The sequence below is a fragment of the Orycteropus afer genome, unplaced genomic scaffold, assembly GCF_000298275.1.
Source record: "Orycteropus afer afer isolate SDZICR_OR568_19922 unplaced genomic scaffold, OryAfe1.0 scaffold00038, whole genome shotgun sequence".
Classification (NCBI taxonomy): Eukaryota; Metazoa; Chordata; class Mammalia; order Tubulidentata; family Orycteropodidae; genus Orycteropus; species Orycteropus afer.
The window spans coordinates 10488796-10507478 of record NW_006921625.1 but is presented as its reverse complement, the minus strand read 5'-3'; the positions used below and the strand labels follow the sequence as shown (position 1 = coordinate 10507478).

At 51.1% G+C, this 18683-nt stretch overlaps 1 protein-coding gene across 1 annotated transcript in view; it reads left to right on the top strand.

Annotated features, from left to right (window-relative positions):
* HTRA1 (HtrA serine peptidase 1) overlaps window positions 1-18683 on the top strand; it is a gene marked incomplete at its 5' end in the record, with an annotated part of 66050 nt that overhangs the window by 40130 nt on the left and 7237 nt on the right. Inside the window, one exon of the mRNA XM_007936912.1 lies at window positions 17832-18026. Coding sequence (XP_007935103.1) covers window positions 17832-18026 — 195 coding nt within the window. The remainder of the gene's footprint in view (window positions 1-17831; window positions 18027-18683) is intronic.

The following is an 18683-nucleotide window of genomic DNA, read 5'->3' as shown; positions in this document are numbered from 1 at the left end:
GCCTCTAACGAGCCTGCAGGAAGGTGGGGTGTCCCCATTTGGGAACAAGCCACTGGAAAAAGCATCCAGGATGTGGTTGTCTCACCGGATGCAGGCTGGTCGGAGTAGCACATCCTGTGGCCACATGTGGGGCCACTCGGCTCCCTGAGCCCTGGGAGGGGCCAGCAGTCAGGCCTGGGCACACAGGGAGCTGCTCCCATTGAGTCATGTTGCGTATGAACACGTGGGCGCTATCCGTGCAACTGCCTCTGGCCGGGGGCCATTCTTTTCTGATTCTGAGCCAAGGTGGAGCCTACCCTCATGTCATCGCTGCAGGAGGTGGAGGGGCTCCGTGACAAGTTGTGCAGAGGGTTCTGCCTGACCCCTCACTGCCCGTGGAGCCTGGCAGCACCAGCAACAGCCTACCGTTTGATGTGTGTCTCCAGCCCAAAAGAGAGTGGCTATAAATTTCAGGGTGAAATAATGCAGTGTTTCAAAATGGACTCGGAAATGAAAGGAAGTTAATTGTCGGCACCCACATAAAAGACTGGTTTCCACTGACTGAAGTCTGTGATTATGACTTTTCTGCAGATGGTGGTTGGAAGTGGGGACAGTGAGACTCCCCTCCAGCTCTTCTCCTTTGCTCCTTTGCTTTGGTGATAGATTCTTTGCAGGGCAGAAGGGAGGTTGGCTGCTAATGAGTCGCCCTGGGTTGGGAGAGAACTCCTACGTGGGGGAGTCCATGCACACAACCGCCCTAGCACGTGGTGTACTACATGCTGGTGGTGGAGAGGGAGGGAGCTCGCATTGTATTGTGTCATGTCAGGAGCAACAACAAAAGAGACAGATCAGGAGAAGTCACAAAAAGCAGAACAGAACCAAGAAAAACTGGGCTTAACGAGTGGAAATAATTCCCAATGGGGTCTTTGGGTGAGGCCATGTCCAGCCTGCCCAGGGCAGTTCATGGCTCACCCCATGGAGCTCATGTGACCTCACCACGTTGATGGGCCCATCACCACCTTGGAAGGGCTCATCATCTTGGCCCAGTTCTCCCCAGCATCATGATTTCATTGAGAGAGTTCACCGTTACTCGAATAGTCACTGTTCTCCCAAACATGGTATTCTTGATGATTTTAATTAAATGGAAGTTCTCTGGGACATCTGGTAGACATCCATCCCCCTCTTCTGGGAGTAGGAGCCAACATTGACTCTCGCCCATTGGACAGACTTGGTGGGACTATCAGTCACAGGACCCTATCCGCCATGGCCATGGGCAGACACATGACCCAGTGAGACCAAGCAGATGCTCCCCTGGGGATTGAAGCAGGATGTTACTGCAACCACAGCTAACATGGGTGAATCTGATGTGGCCCGTTGGTTCCAGCTGCTGAGCCCCTGCCCACACTGCCCTGTCTGAGCCCCAGTCTGTGCTCCTCCCTACATTTTTGGAGCATACCTCTCATCTCCAGGAAGTCCCCCGTGGCTTCCAGTTGCCAGCAACGGTTCTGGGCTTGTGACCAAAGAACTCGTCTTGCTGCTGTGTGGACACATGTGCTCTCACTTTCTCAGCTGATACTCAGGCGGGGGAACCTGGGGAGACACTCGGCAAGCACCCCGCCGGCCGGGTCTGTCCCCAACCCTCTGTGCTTGCTCCTGGGATTTGAGTCTTGTGTCCTGGGACCTGTGATGTGGCCAGCACGAGTGTGGAGAGACCCGTCAGCTGCAGGAAGTAGGAACAGGGTGTGTGTCAACATTTTAATAGAAAGCAGCTTCTAGGGCAAACTAGTTCAGCTTGAGGCAAACAAACTGTTTCCAAATGTGTTTAACATACGCCACTTGCTGTGTTTGCAGAATATTTTAACTTTCATCTAACAGCAGTGTTTTATCCCTGCAGTTTTTTTTTTTTTTTTTCCTGAGCAGTTTTGAGGGGAGAAATGGAAAGGAGAGCTATTTGGTTTCTTAAGACTGGAACAGAGGGTAGAAATACTGGAGGGATGAGGGGACAGTAACTTTCATAACAACCGTTTTCTAGCTGTGCTGATTCCAACCAAACAAGAAAAGCATGTCCCCCACACAATGGCTTCTTTCAGCTCATGGCCCATCCCGTGTGCAACCTTAAAGACTTCCCACTCCCTGAAGAAATTGTAACTCCTCGTGCGGGCCTTGAAGGCCACCTCAGGGGGTCCTCCCTCCCTCCGCAGCCTTGCCCTCCCCCTCTGCCTTCGCTCACTCTGCCTGGCTACCCACTCCTCCTCCGTCATGCCAGCACTGTGCCAGGGGGCCTTGGCCGTTCCCTCCCCAGGAGAGTCTTCCTCCAGTTTTAACATGGCTAACTCCATTCTCAGGGCCTAATAAGACCCCCCTGTAGCCAGCCCTTCCCTGACCCACTATTCTAGCTACTTCTCACCCCACCCCCAGTACTCTGGGGACACATAACCCCAGTCTGTCCAATGACCAAAGACCAAATGAATTATGGGATGACATCAAGCACATCATCTGTGAAGAAAGAAAAAGGTTAAAAAGACAGGCAAGGAAGGAAAGACCAAAATGGATGTCAGAAGAGACTCTGAAACATGCTCTTGAATGGAGGGTAGCTAAAGCAAATGGAAAAAAAAGATGAAGTGAAAGAGTTGAACAGAAGATTTCAAAGGGCAGCTCGAGAAGACAAAGTAAAGTATTATAATGAAATGTGCAAAGACCTGAAGTTAGAAAAGCAAAAGGGAAGAACATGTTTGGCATTTCTCAAGGGTAAAAAAAAAACTGAAGAAAAAATTCAAGCCTCGAGTGGCAATATTGAAGGATTCTGTGGGCAAACTATTGAATGATGCAGGAAGCATCAACAGAAGATGGAAGGAATACACAGAGTCAGTGTACCAAAAAGAACTGGTCGATGTTCGTCATTTCAGGAGGTGGCATATGATCAGGAACCAATGGTACTGAAGGAAGAAGTCCAAGCTGCCCAGAGGGAATTGGTGAAAAACAAGGCTCCAGGAATTGATGAAATAACAATTGAGATGTTTCAACAAACTAATGCAGCACTGCACATGCTCACTTGTTTATGCCAAGAAATTTGAAAGACAGTTGCCTGGCCAACTGTCTGGAAGAGATCCAAATTTTTCCCTATTCCAAAGAAAGCTGATCCAACAGAATGCAGAAATTATTGAATACTGTCACTAATATCACATGAAGTAAAGTTTTGCTGAAGATAATTTAAAATAAATGGTTGTAGCACTATATTGACAAAGAATTGCCAGAAATTCAAAAGGATTCAGAAGAGGATGTAGAATGAGAGATATCATTGCTAATGTCAGCTGGACCTTGGCTGAAAGCACAGCATATTGGAAAGATGTTTACCTGTGTTTCATGACTATGCAAAGATGTTCAGCTGTGTGGATCATAACAAATTATGAATAACATTGCAAAGAATGAGAATTCTGGAACACTTAATTGTACTCATACAGAATTTGTAGGCAGTCATTCAAACAGAACAAGGGAATACTGTGAGGTTTAAAATCAGGAAGGGTGTGTGTCAGGGCTGTATCCTTTCACCATACTTCTTTATCTGTATGCTGAGCAAATAATCTGAGAAACTAGACTATATGAAGAAGGACGTGGGTGGCATAAGGATTGGAGGAAGATTCATTAACAACCTGTGGTATGCAGATGGCACAGCCTTGCTTAATGGAAGTGAAAAAGACTTGAAGCATTTACTGATGAAGATCAAAGACTCCAGGCTTCAGTATGGATTACACCTCAACATAATGGAAGCAAAAATGTTCATGACCGGACCAGTAAGCAACATCATGCTAAATGGAGAAAAGATTGAAGTTATCAAATATTTCATTTGATTTGGATCCAAATCAGTGCCCACGGAAGCAGCAGTCAAGAAATCAAACGACATATTGCATTGGGCAAATCTGCTTCAAAACATCTCTTAAAGTGTTAAAAAGCAAAGATGTCACCTTGGGTACTGACGTGCGCCTGAGCCAAGCCATGGTGTTTTTTAGATATGCATGGAAAAGCTGGACAGTGAGTAAGGAAGACCGAGGAAGAACTGATGCCTTTTTATTGTGGCGTTGGCAAAGAACATTGACTATTCCGTGGACGGCCAGAAGGGTGACCAAAGCCGTCCTGGAGGAAGTGCAGCCAACATGCTCCTTACAAGGGAGGATGACGCGACTTCGCCTCACGCACTTTGGACCTGTTATCAGGAGGGACCGTTCTCTGGAGAAGGACATCATGCAGGGCCAGCAGAAAAGAGGAAGACCCTCAATGAGATGAATTGACACAGTGGCTGCCACCGTGGGCTCAAACACAGCAATGATTGTGAGGGTTTTATTCTGTCGCACCCAGGGCTGCTTTGAGTCGGGACCAGTTCAGTGGCACCTAACAACAACACTGTCCTTTCACTGTTCATTCTTTGTTCGTGCTTTTACAGAATGTAGAATGGCGTTTTTCAGTTGTTAAGTTTGCCTCTGCTGGTAGTTTGATGAACTACATCTGTTTTGTCCATATTTCAGGTAATGGGTGCTCAAGCCACGCTCCTGGGTGGGGCAGACAGTTAAGCATTTGGTTACTAACTGAAAGATCCACTCAGAGATGTCTCAGAAAGCCTGGCGTTCTGTGTCTGAAAGGTGACAGCCATTGAAAACCCTCTGGAGCAGGTCTGCTCTTCACTCATGGAATCGCTATGACTTGGGATCAGCTCCATGGCGACACATTTTGTTTGTTTGTTTGAGTGCTCTTTGTAAGGTTGCTGTGAGATGATGCTGACTCAGGGGTAACCACACCACCACCAAGATGCTCAAGGAGAGAGTCAGATTTCAGAAACCCTCTGCTCAGAAGGCAACAAGGCAGTGGGGTCACTAGGGGGGATGCTTGTCACACCCTCTGACACTGTCAGAGCGGGTGACACCAAAGTGACCCCTGAGGTCCATGGTGGTGGCAGCAGGTGGGCCAGCCCTGTAGGAGGAGGCTGGCATCACTAGGGTTGGTGTCACCTGTCACCGTAACTCATCACCTCCCCACCCACCAGTCAGGGTGTGGTCATGTGGGCCACAACACCTGCCACTGGGCAGAGAGGAGGATTTCTGCCTTGGCCATTGGGAGAGGGGAGGAGCTCAGGGAGCCTTGGGAGGAGCAGGACTGCGTCAGCTGAGCCAGGCCGTTCCATCCGCCAGGGGGGACGTTCACTGGCAGGCCCTGCCCACAGGGGGTGACAGCCACCCTGGTGATGCCACTCCAGCAAGGCTAACTGCTTCATGGAGAACCGAAGGCTTCTCAGGGTTCATGCCCAAGATTCTCCCCCATTTCTCCATGATGAGGTTGAGAGTACTCTGGTTACAGGCACTCCCTTACTGCAAACCCCTCGGCCAGTGCTTGTCCTTCCATAAACTGCATGGGGCTTGAACAGAGATGGTGTCAGCAGCTTTGTGACCTTTGGGGACTCAAAGTGTTGGGAAGCTGATGAGCATGGCTGTGGGTGCGTTTCCCTGACGCCAGCAGCCAGGTAAATATTTTCAGACCGCTGGGTTGAGTCTTGTGAGGTGGTTTACGTCCTTCCCCTTGGTGCCTGTGTGGGTCCTATACCACCATCGGGCCAGGTGTCACCACAGGCTGTTTGAAGTGGCTGAAGGTGAAACCTAGGTGGTGGGGCCGGCTTGTGTTCGGAGGCCCATCTGCTGCTGAGCTTGCTGATGGGGCAGGAAGGGCTGGCAGCACTGGTCTTGGAGAAGTTCAGAAACAGGTCACTTGGGGCCAAGGGGGCAGGACTTTTGTGTGGAAGTCCCAGATGCCTCTGAGCAGCCTCTGGCCTTCTCCGGGCCAGCCCTTGGACTCTAATGTGGGGAATCTGCCCAGGCAGCACCCCGGGGACCCTGTTAAGAGAAGGGTGTGGCATGTGCTCTGTTGACTCACACTGGGTGCAGCCCTCAGCCAGCTCTCCTCAGGCAGCCTGATTGTCAGGGGCCTGTCGGGGCTGCATGAGCTTGTCCAGAGTGAGTCAGATGACGGCAAGCTGTGCGGTCACTTCCCGGCTCTGAGTCTGTCGCTCACTCTCGTCAAGCAGCTGGGAGCCTGGAATGTGGCTCGCCCGCCTGAGTTACTCCTTCCTGTTGTTTCTGTGCTTTTCCATTTGGGGTTCTTTGTTCTCACCCCCTCAGTCGGGGTCTATCCCAGAACTCGTAGCACTGCCGTAGCACTTGCTAAAGACACCATGGCCTCACTGATGGAGCAAGGACTCTGTTACTGCATTGATTGTTACTGCTTTTAGGGGCCAGGATCAATATTTCATGAGGTAATCTAAACCGGGCAGAGAGTAGAAGCTGGCATTTGCTTCTCTGTCAAGCCTTTGTCCAGAGGCTCTTGGGGACGTGGCTTCATGTCCTGATGGCATTTCCTTCTGGAATGTGATGCAGGGGAGAGAAGAGGGAATCTGCTCCCGTAAAGTTTTACAACCTTGGAAACCCTGTGGGGCAATTCCACTCTGTCCTCTAGGGGCAGTGTGAGTCGGATTTGACTCTATAGAAGTGGTTTGGTTTGGACTTTGCTTCCGTGAAGATGACAGCCTTGGAGTCTCTGTGGGGCAGTTCCACTCTGTCCTCTAGGGGGTGCTGTGAGTCAGAATTGACTCTACAGCAGTGGGTTTGGTTTGGGCTTTGCTTCCATCAAGAGGACAGCCTTGGACACCCTGTGGGGCAGTTCCACTCTCTCCTACCGGGTAGCTTTGATTCAGAATCTATTCAGTGGCAGCAGGCTTTTACAGTTTCTAGAAACCGAACTCTGGTTGGAAGCAGTGGAGGATATTGAACAAATACCAGCCTTGTTGATAGAAGGAACCCTGGTGGCACAATGATTAAACACTTGTCTACAGATGAAAGGCCAGTGGTCTGAACCTACCAGCTGCTCTGCGGCAGAAAGATGAGGCGGTCTGTTTCCATGAAGATTACGGCACTGGAAACACTAGGGGCAGCTTTACTCTGTTCTGTAGGTTTACTATGAGTTGGAATCAACTTGACAGCAATAGGTTTAGCTTAGTTTTTGTTTTTTTAATGTGAAAATGCTTAGTTACTCAAACTATTAAAACTAGGGCCCTTATGTGTCCCTGGCCCCGAGTCAAGAACTTAGTTGACTGTGAAAGAAATTCCTTGGCTATGTTTTTCTCTCAATACGGTAATGCCTTTTTCATTTTGGCTTTCTCTTTATTATTTATGGGTCTGACAAAGCAGTGCCCAAGTTGTAGGGCCCTCACCAGCAAAGTACCCTTTCCCACTTCACTGAGGGAGAGACGTCAGTTTCTTCCATTTGACAGTTTAGTGAATGTGTGGCAATATGCTAGCATCGAGGTTGGCAAATTATGGTCCGTGGGCCAAATCAGCCAAACCTGGCCCTCCATCTGTTTTTGCAAATAAAGTTTTATTGGAACACTGCCTTGCCCAGTCTACGTAGTATCTATAGGTGCTCTGCAATGGTAGGGGTGAGTTGGTAGCCTGCAGAGATGAAAATATTTGCCGTCTGGCTCTTTACAGAAAACATTTGCCAGCTGCAGTGTTAAATGATTGACTCTTGAATTGGAGCAGCTGGGCATGCTAGTGGATAGAGAAACACTCCTAAGAATCAAGAAGTGAAACACGAATCGATTAAAGGGGAACATGAAAAAAGGCTGACTTCATTCTCCCTTTCCCTTGGGGGGACTGTGCTTTTCTGCTGAAGGTGAAGCTTCGGCCTTGCGAGATTAGTCAGATTCCCTTTTTCTTCCCATCTCTCTGTGCTATCAATGAATTCCAAGATGGATCTTTTGAGATTGGGTTTGTTTATTCTTTCAGTCATCTGTGTCTTCATTTACTGACTCCTTCAGTGTTTTCTGAGTGTTTGCTTGGCCACAGGAGTTCCTGGGTGGTGTGAGCGATTAACATACACGATGGCTATGGAAAGTTGGCTTCCAGAGTCCAGCCAGAAGTGCCTCAGAAGAAAGGCCTGGTCATCTATTTCTGAACTATCAGCTACTGAAAACTCCACAGAGCACAGTTCTACTCTGACACCTGAGGGAAGTTGCCACGAGTCAGAGCCAACTCTATGGCAACCGTTTCTTTTTCCTGGGCCCAGCCCTGGAGGAGGTGCTGAGAAGGTGGCAGCCATGAGCTGGGGTCACATCTTGCTCCCTATGGGGCTTAAGGTCCAGTGTGGGAACCAGGAGAGCTACAGTAAACATGGTGATTGGTACAACAAGGACCCAAGCTGAGCAAGAGGCAGAAGGTGGAGGCTGGGGAGACCTGGAGAAGGTAGGCAGGGACGTGTCTCTCAGGAGGGGACTTCCGGCGGACATGAGAAGGACAGACCGGCCAGGATGGGAATGAGGTGAGGAGGGATGCCTGGGAGGCCAGGTTGCTTAGTGCCCTTCTCTGCCCTGTGCTGAAGAAGCTGCCCATTACTGCCCAGTGGGTTTGTCAGGGCCATCTGGAACACCAGCCAGCTTCCCTTCAGCCAACTCCTCTGTGCGTTGTCTACGTTACTTCTTGGCCTTGGTTCCTCACGGCTCCTGTTCAGACTCGGGGCAGCCCCAGCGTCTTATTTCCTGAGAGTCTGATAGTGCAAAGGGCTCTAATGATCTGGTCACCCTCATGTGCATGGTAGGATCCAGACCTTTCCCAAAATGGCTTTTCTAAAATGTCCAGATGGTTTTCTTTGGCAAGGGAGCGATCAGATGATCTGGTAATTGAGGACTTCTTATGCTAATTAACATGCTAATTAACAAGCCAGCTTTGTTAAATAAGGCAGCGGAATCCAAAAACAAGAACGCATGACTCAGCGTTTCTCTCTTAGCTTTGTCGCCTAGGCAGCTCGCAGAAACCACTGGCCTGTGGTGCCAGCATTTCCTATGCCTCCATGTTATGCTCAGAGCTGTATGTTCAATCAGCTTATAATATGCTCTGTATCACTGGCCAGCTCAGAGTATTTTTATGTAACAGAGGACATACATCTTTTAAAAATGTAAACAATAAATTGAAAAGAATGATTCATCCTGGGCACCAGCTCTAGGTGACCGTGGGTAACGAGGAGCCTTTGGCCGTTAGTTCAGTGCTGCAGACACCAGGGACCGTGGCTCTCAACTGTTATAGGCAGTCCTGTCCCCCAGCAGCCCGGCTCTGGCAAATCTTCGGTCCATCCGTGTTCACCGTCCTTGACTCTTCAGCCCTGCACTGTCTTCCCTCTCCCTGTGCTCACCTTCCTGGTCCATCCCTGGTCCATGGTGAGCATCACAGGCCCGCGTGCGTATTTGTGTCTCAAGCAAGTCTTTAGATGCTAACACCTCTTCAGTGATCCTCCTAGGGCCCTAGTCATTTTCTGGTAGGAGCACGCCTGTTCTGTAGCACTTCTTGCTGGGGATCGGGGATGTGCCATTTTTCCGTTGCATAGCTTTGAAAGAAAATGAAAGGATAGCCTAACTGTTTCCAGAAGGCACCGTTGACTCACTCAGCTGAGTTGCAGCCAGTTGCTGCAACATTAGCCTTTGAAGCAAACTTCAACCGACACAGGACCAGGCTGGAAACCCCAGCCCCTCGAAAACAAGTGTGCTGGGCAGCTGGTGGCCTGAGAGTCTTATGCCGACTCAGCAACAAAAATATTTTTGAAACTCAGGATCACTTTCTACATTTTATGGGGGAGAAAGAAGTAATTGACTTGCCTCATTAGGTTACAAAAAATAAGAAGTTCCTGGTTTTCCCTTCAGCTTTGGTTTTGTTTATCTTATTGCTCTTTTCTCCTTACACTTGAGGAATAAGGTTGCAATGAAATGAGCACCCCAGGGCTGTTACGCAAAATCCAAGCTGACCAGAAGCTAAAATGATGGGTCATGGCTTTCTGTGATCCTCTGAGGAGGCTTACTTGCCTGAGTCAGTGGCCAGAGAATTCCAGAACTCCTCCCTCCCTTTGCAGCTGTAGGAGTTTGCAGGAATCACTCACCCCAGTTGGGGAGTTGTAGGAAAAGAAACTGAATAAGGACTCTGGTGCCTGTTTGGATCCTGGTGATTTAACCGTTGTCTGCTTTCTCAGTCAGGATTCTGCAGAAAAACTGGTCCAGTAAGGTCAATACTATATTTCTGTGCAAATAATGCACACATTACACAGTTTTTTTGGCAAACCACCCAACCCCAACATGTTAGTTTCCTGTGCACCATATGCGTACATGCACGTGTGCATTACATGGGCACATTTTATGCAAAAAATACAGTATGTTGGTGTCTGTCTACCTACAGAGAAAATTGTTTCAAGGAATTGACTTACACCCTAGTAGGTGCTGGCAAGTCCAAAAGCCATGGATCAGACAATAGGTTGGAAACGCAGGCAAGATATCTACTTAAAATCTTGAGGCAGACTCTTGCTACCCTGGAAGACCTGTTTTTGGTGTGAAGGTCTTCAACTGATTGCCCGAGGCCCACCTGCATTCCTCTCATGGCCGTAGAGCTGACTCTGATTTTTAATGACTCTACGTGACTGTCTCATAGAGTTTCCAAGGTTGTAAATCTTATGGAAGCAGGCTGCTTCGACTGTCTCCTGTGGAACGGCTGGTGGGTTTGAACAGCTGACCTTTTGGTTAGCAGCTGAATGCTTTAACCACTGTACCACCAGAGCTCCTTCCACCTGCATTATGGAGGGCAATTTGCTTTTGCTTTCCTTAAGGTTGGCAGATTTAAGTGTTAATTGCATGTAAATACCTTCACAGTAACATCTACACTAGTGTTTGACTGAACACTGGGTGCCACAGTGCGGTCGAGGTGAACATGAGTTAACCAGTACATCGTCTGATAGATCTGTTAGAAACCAGTCAGTCGGATTTGGGATCATCTTGGATATCGTCAGCCTCAACAGCCCATTTTAGCGGTGGTAAATGAGATCGAGGGCCCTGTTGGCTCAGTGGTTAAGCACTTGGCTGCTAACTGAAAGCCTGGAGGTTCAAATCTACCCAGCGATTCCATGGGGAAGGCCTGCCGAAGATTACAGCCTAGGAAACCCTATGGGCAGTTCTACTGTGCCACTTTCAGTCACTATGGGTTGAAATCAACTTGAGTTTGATGGCACCTAATGACCGCCACAGAGTGAGCCCCAGAGCGCTCAGCCAACTGATCCAAAGTCACAGTGGGTCTGTGCGGAACCAAACTGCACCACGTTGACTGCTGCTGAACGTAAGGCCAAGACAAGCCCTTAGTCCAGCAGGTGCTTTCTGACTCCACACAGGCCAGAGTTTTCCGACTGGGGGAATTTCAGCAGTTTTGAGTCATCCCTGTGAGAGGCCATGTCCTACACAGCCCCGCTGCAAACCCCCGACTTGGCTTTGCCCGGGGACTCAACAAACGCCCACCAAGATGCATGGCCTGCACCTTCACTAAAGGACAAGCTGTCTCTGTTCCCATTGGCCACCCTCTCTCCTGACCTCAGTTGCCGTATTCTGCATTCTGTCTGTCCTGGACATCTCTGTGGGATGCTCGGGCTCTCAGCTCTTTCCTCACGGGCTGGCTGAGTGCACTGAGCACCCAGGGTTGTTTGGGAGCTGTGGGCAGAGTGGGCTGGGAAAAGAGCATCTGGAATGGGGCTCAGGGGATGGGGCTTCTAGTCTCAGTTCAGCCACCAGCACATGGAGCGTGAGGCCTGTCCATCCGTCCGTTGGAGCAGTCAACGGTAAACGTGGCATGAAGCAGGGCAGTGGAAGCACTGGTACCCGGGGCACAGAGCCGAGGGGCAGTGTCCACATGGCCAGGCTCTGCTCTGAACACATGCATCCCACTCTGACCCTCTAAGCAGGCATCTCCCCTTGCTCCCAACCCTGCCCCCACCCAGAGACAACCTCGTATGAAGATTTGTGAGAATCTTCTCTGCATGTCGTTAGGTGCTTGTGTTAGGGTCACCACTACAGAATGAACCGGTTTCCCATGCTGTTGTGTCCCTTCCAACAACCACCCCATTCTTGCTTTGAAGACCCCCTCTCCTGACTCAGATCAATCCTGAAGGGTCTGAGGGCCCTGCATCTCTCGCCATCTCAGGGTAACAGTGACTGTGAGGTGGCATGTGCTGAGGTACTTCTGGGGTTTCTTTGCTTATCTGAAGAGACATCCAGGGAGGAAAGGTCCTTTTACGACCACTGGGCACTGTCCTGACTTTCTGTAACACGGGGATGGTGGTGGTCATCTTGACCGTGTGAGCAGGGAGCCTTGTCCTTGATGTTGTTCTTGAGCCTTTGGAGTCACCAACCCTGGCACCTCCCTGCCTCTGCACAGGTGGGTGTTTATGCCACTTTGAGTTGGGTTTTCTGTTACTTGCAGCTGCCAACAGCCTCATACACACAGATCATTTGTAGTGTTGTGTGTTTGGCTCCAATGGAAGCGTCCGCTGCAGCTGGCCCTGTGGAGAGAGAAAGATGGGCTTTGTCCTTCCTGCAGTGTGTCCTGACAGAGCACAGTGACCTCAGTGAGCCTTGGATTGCGTTGACCTTTCTGTTCATGGACCAGGCACGAAGGGGACACTCAGTGGCCGTTTGTTGAAATGTTCTCTCGCATGGAGGCGAGGTCTCCTGAAAGCAATGCTGCTGGGCCTGTTTGTTGCTGTCCGTCCTGTCTGGCCTGTCTGTTTTCATTTGTTTGAATCTAAATGACCCGTCAGAGCCTTTAATCACAGTATGGACCATATTCTCCCAAGGGTTAGTGTCAAATCCACTACAGGATTAGTATCCTGCCTACAGCTAGTGTTTAGTCATTTAACCTGAAGGGGTAGGCTAGGGTATACACCTAGTCCTCCCGACACCTCCCCTGGGCTGTTTCTCCATGGATAGCAGTGGGTGATGATGCAGATGGTAGGGGATTTCATGTTTTCCCAGAGTCACTCTCTCATGTTGTGAAGAAATACATCTGAGCATTTCATCCTAGATGCCCTCCCCCCCACACTCCCCTTTCCCCCTCCTTTCTCTTGCTAGCGTGAGCTTGACTAAGAACCTGACGGGCTCTCCTGGGAATTTCCCCCCCAAGCGGGAGCTGCAGTCTCCATAGTCCTTCTCGGCTGTGATGTGGAGTCTGAGTCTCTGAGTCTTGGTTTTCATCACTTGGTAGGAACCCTCCACCTCACTATTTATGCCCATGACCCTGCTGGTGGCTCTGATCACAAGGAACCTCTGGGCCTTCTTTCTCCTCCTTATCCCTCTGGTTTCTCCTAGGTCAGGTAGAGGGTGAAGACCTGCTTGATGGCTTCCTAGCCTTGCAGCGAGGTGGAGAGAGGTGGAAAGTGGTCAGTTTGGGTGGGACTGGCATTGAGGGGTCCTGGGAGCCTGAGCCAGGTTGGTGAAGGAATGAGGAGACCGGCTGGTGGACAGCCAAGCAGTCATTAGAGTAAGAAGCAGCCAGAGGGTCCCCCACCCTCTGCAGGTCAAGGCCCAAGCGAGATTTTTCACTTCCAGCCAGCCAGACCTGCGTTCCTTCCCGTCATCCCCCTGCTGCGGGGTCTCAGCTAGACAGCTAAGTTATTCCTTAGCTGAGTGACCAAGTGGGAATGTGGCCAGCCGAGTGTAGTGGTGGTCAGGACAGTCAGCCTGAGGAAGGCACAAGGCTGGAGTCCTGAGGCTTTCGTGGCCAGCTGGCATCTGAGGGGGAGCCAGGGCTACACACCACTAAAGACACTAGGACCTCAAGGGAGCCATGAATCTGGTCCGAAATCTGTGCACTGTGCCACCCCTGCAGAGTTTGGGCCTGTAGTTAGAATTCCAGGTCAACATGGACCGGGAGTACATGGCTGAGAGTTGGGAGGCCTGCTCTGCTGTTGGACAGGCCGCTCATGGCCTGTGAAGTCACTCTGAGCTTCACTGTCCACATTAGTGGAATGGGAACAGTCACCCTAACTCACTAGACTGTCATGCAAGTGCTTTGTCATCCGGAAGGTAAAAGGGTCACAGCATGCGCATAACGGAGAGGACTTTGCACGTGATCAGCACCCCCTTGCTATGTGTCTCTTGCTAAATTCTGTCTATTGCTCTTCAGCATCTGTGAGGTATTTGAGTGAATCAAAACTTGACCATGATGCCGCTCTTCTGTGGTACTGCCCATTGGTGTCTGTGTGGCTACGTGGTTGCTTGAAAAACCAGGAAACCAGATGCTGTCCAGTCACGTGGACCCCATGTATGCCAGGGTAGATAGAACGGGGCTCTGTAGGATTTTGACAGCTGATTTTTTGGACCTGATCACCAGGCCCTTTTTTCTGAGATGCCTTTGGGTAGACTCGAACTGCCAACATTTTGATTAGGGGCTGAGAATGTACCACCCACTGAAGTCACCACATTTCTTCCTCTTGTGCCCTTGGGGAGACCCTGAACTCATGTCACTGGTCCTCTTTGGCCAAGCCTATATGGTCGCCTGAGATTGGCCGACCCCACTGTGCTCATGACGAGCTTGTCCCTGGGTTCTTTGGGCCCCAGCAAAGAATGTGGCCAGCTGAGTCTTTTGGGACTGTGGGAGTCCTGCCTGTCCAGTGAGCATGGATGGGACTTCACCCTCTATCCTTATGGCTCCTGCCCCTCTAGCATTTGCCCTCTTGCCTACAACCTCTGGGCCTGTGCAGGTTTGGGGAAGAAAAGCTAGAGGGCATGGTCTGCGTTTGTCCTGTAAAGGCCCAGATGCCAAGGAGCCTGGTGCTAGGTGAGGGTATGGGGTGGAGGGAGGAGTGGGATGAACTCAGCACTATGGAAGATCTCACAGTGAATACCGCCCTCCCGCCTGTGGTTCTGATGTGGTTCCCAGTCAGGACTGCAAACTGCAGCCAGTGTTGGCTGGATCCACCTCTCTGCTTGATCTTGATCTTCTTGCCTTGAAGTTGGTGAAGAATAAGTCTTTCTGCTTGGGCAGCCAGGCTGGCCCAGCCCCAAAGCCTTCTCCACCAGTCCCCTCGCCAAACCCAGGCCTGCAGGCATGGTGCTCCAGCCCAGCCCTGGAGGACGGTTGTGTCTTTGTAGGCTGCTCCCTGAGCGGGCCAGGGTGCATACCAGCCCTGCCTCGCAGCCCTCCCTTACACTTGCCGCAGGGATGGATGAGGTCATTGCTGGCGCGGCTGCTGGCGTGGGCCCAGGGTAAACACACCGCACAGAGCTCGCTGGTGCCACAGACTGAGGGGGCGATGCCAGGAGTGCTGTGGGCTTGAGCTGCACAGTCCTCTGGCCTCAGGTGGCCCTGGGGGGGAAGGGTCACTCAGGGAGAGCTGCTCTGCCCAGCCTATTCCTGGGTGCAGGGCTGGGTGGTGCACATCGCCCTGTGGGAGGGTCAGTTGGTAGATTTCCTGTGGGTTTGCATAGACTTCAGTACCAACCTAGATGGTGCAGAGGTTAATGCCCTTGGCTCCTGTGTGAAAGGTTGGAGGTTTGAGTCCAGTCAGGGGTGCCTCAGAAGTCAGGCCTGGCAATCGACTTGGAAACCAGCCATTGGAGCTATGGAGCACGGTTCCACTGTAACGCACATGGAGTCACCACGGGCAAAAGTCCAACTGATGGGTTCTGTTTTTTTTTAAATAACACTGACATCAATATCCAACACAGATGGTGCAGCGTGAACAAAGCCCTTTCGTATCTTCTCATAGAGCGTTTCACAGTTTTTCACATGCTAAACCATTTAATTCTCACAAGAAGCTGATGAGACAGGTTCACAGTGGGCGTAATCTCAGGCCACGACTCCAGATCAGTGGCCTGGCCTTTGGGGGTGTGCTCTTGACCATGGCTTCTCCGTAGTGGCCTGAGAGGCCTTCCTTCTCCACACAGTCTCTTAGAGTCGGCTCTCAGTGGTGGGCCCCTTCTGCCTCACCCTTTTCTTCCACAGGAGGTTTCTAACTTAGCATCTTCCTTTTTTAAAGAATATTTTAGTATTTTTTCTTACTGTGATTTGGATGCACATTTACAAAACAGGTTCGGTTTACTCTCAATGGTTCGTGCACATTTGGTTTCATGGCCCAATTACAATCCCAGCAATACAGAGATCTCCCTGTAACTCCCCCTCCCTGTGTCCTTCTTATCTGTGCATTCCTGTCTGTCCAGCTTTCCCTCTGTGCAAATGCTGCCCTTCGGATATCTCAAGGGTGGTTGAGCGAGGGGTTGCATCTCCCTGGGGTGGGTGCGTCTCCCTGGTTAGAATCTTGCTTTTCTTGGGATGGGGGAGAAGGGCTGGTGGCTTGCGGCATGGCCCAGTGTAGCAGAGGAGTCTGCATTCAGGACTCTATCTTGGAGCCCCCTCTTCCTTCAGCCTCAGTTTCCTCACCTGTTAAATGGAGTCTGAGTTTAAGATGAGCAGTCCTGGGTATAACTGGGTGGTGATCACTATGCCATCTGGCTCTGTTCTTGGCAGGGGAGGTGCTAAAGGACCTGTCAGCTTCCGCCCACTGGAATCCCCCACTCTGGCCCCCCACCTCTTTCTTGTTTGAGGTGGGCAAACATGGGACTTTGAGTTGCAGTTACAGGAGAGCAGGGCTAAGTCTTGGCTTTCTGGGTCTGGTCCATGTTGCTCAGGGCAGCTACTCCTTTGGGGCCAGTGAACAAGAGCTGAAGGAACTCAGTAGGGAGGGAGAATGAGAGTGGGGTGAAGAGGGAGGGGCCTGGAGCCATCCTTGTGGAATGAAGCAGGCCCTTTGGTTGCCACCCGGCTCTCAGTCCTCGTTATTCTGGTGCGGGTTTTATTTTGTCCTGTTTTGTGTTGAGAAGTTTGTAGCTCTCGGCTTACCAGGCCTGCTCTGGGCACCGAGGAGCCGGCTTTCCTGGGTTCATCCTCTGCCCAGGCCGGGGCCACGTGGCCTGGTTGAGGGCCTCCTCAGGAGAGGAGAGGCAGCCTAGTCTGTGTGCTGGCTCTTGATGTCTCGGGCTCCTAGGATGCTTTGCCTATCCCTTTGCCCCATCCCTGCCCTCCCCCATGGATCTGCCAAATATGTTACACAGATGTGTCCCTCACGGATCTACCATGCCCCTAGTAGGTGTGCAGCCCACTGAGACAAGGCATGATGAGACCATGAAGTAACCTCCCATCACTTGTCATGTGAGGCACCAGCATTAATTTACTCCCTGCAAAGGGGTCCTGGTGGCGCAGTGAGTAAGCAACCAGCTGCTAACCATAAGGTCAGTGGTTCAAACTCACCACCACTCTGGGGAGAGATGTGGAGTCTGCTTCTGTAGAGATTTACAGGCTTAGAAACTCTATGGGGGCAGTTCTAGTCTGTCCTATGAATCAGATCAACATGATAGCAATAGGTATGGTTTTGTTTTTTCAGCTTATGATGTCTGATTATAGAGGAGCTCTGGTGGCATAGTGCCTATCTGACTGCTAACCAGAAGGTTGGTGGTTCAAACCCACCAGCCAGTCTGTGGAAGGAAGACTGGGCAATCTACTTCTGTAGTGATACCGCCTTAGAAACCCAAAGGGGGTCGTTATGAGTCAGGTCCAACTTGACGGCAGTGGGCTTGGTTTTGATTATAAAAAGCAAACCCCACTGCCAGGGTCTGCTCTGACTCGTGGTGACCCCACATGTGTCCGAGGAGAACTGTGCTTTGTGGTTTTAATGGCTGATTTTTCAAAGCAGGTCACCAGGCCTTGCTCTGAGGCTCCTCTGGGTGCCTCGAACCGCCCAGGTTTGGCTGGAGCTGAGTATGTTCCCTGTTTGCACCACCCAGGACTCGGTCGATCACCATGGGTGCCAGAGGCCTTCGCCCCAGGCAGGGCTGTTAGTCCTAAACTCAGTTTCCACGAGGCCTGGTGTTGTGAGTGGCCTGTCGCCTGTGTGGCTTCCTCCCTCTCCACGTCTCTATGCTTGCTGTGAACCGGAGTCGGCAACGGCATCTTTGTTGTTCCCAGGGCAAGCTGCCCGTCCTGCTGCTGGGCCGGTCCTCGGAGCTGCGGCCAGGAGAGTTTGTGGTCGCCATCGGAAGTCCGTTTTCCCTTCAGAACACGGTTACCACCGGGATTGTCAGCACGACCCAGCGAGGAGGCAAGGAGCTCGGGCTGCGCAACTCGGACATGGACTACATCCAGACGGATGCCATCATCAACGTGAGCCCCGGCCGCTGAGCCAGCGGGGAACCGCGTGGGGCAGGGTCCCCATGGTCAGAGGGCTTCAAAGAACCCCTGTAAAGCAGATGGGGAGGAGGGCCGGACCTCCCCCCATTAATGTTCTTGGGCTCCTTTAAAGGACCTTGAGATTTTTCCAGTTCTTGGCAGCTAGAAGGACTCCCCCATCCCACCTGAGCAGGGTCAGTGGCCCTTCTGCCCACAGCCCCCTGGGGACATTGGAGGGCTTTTGGAGCTATCCATTGAGCTGAGTGCCTGAGGCATTTGACTACTAACCAGAAGGCTGGCAGTTCAAACCCACCAGCCACTCCTCAGAAGATTGAAGAAGCAATCTACTTCTGTGGAGATACCGCCTCAGAAACCCAAGGAGGGGTCACTATGAGTCTAATTGACTCGGCGGCAGTGAGTTTTTGAGTGAGCTGAGCTGTTTTGCAGCTTCCTGGCAGGAGAGAAGCTCAGCCTGGCACAGGCTCAGCAGAAAGTGTGAGCCCGGGCCCCTGCTGTCTGCTTTTTCTTCCAGCCAGTGCCTGATGGCCCCCAGAGGTACAGTCAGAGGCCGGGCCTCAGCCATCCGACCTGTCTGATGAGGCTAGGTCTGGCTTCACGAGATTTCATAAACAGGATCTCTTTTCAAATCGC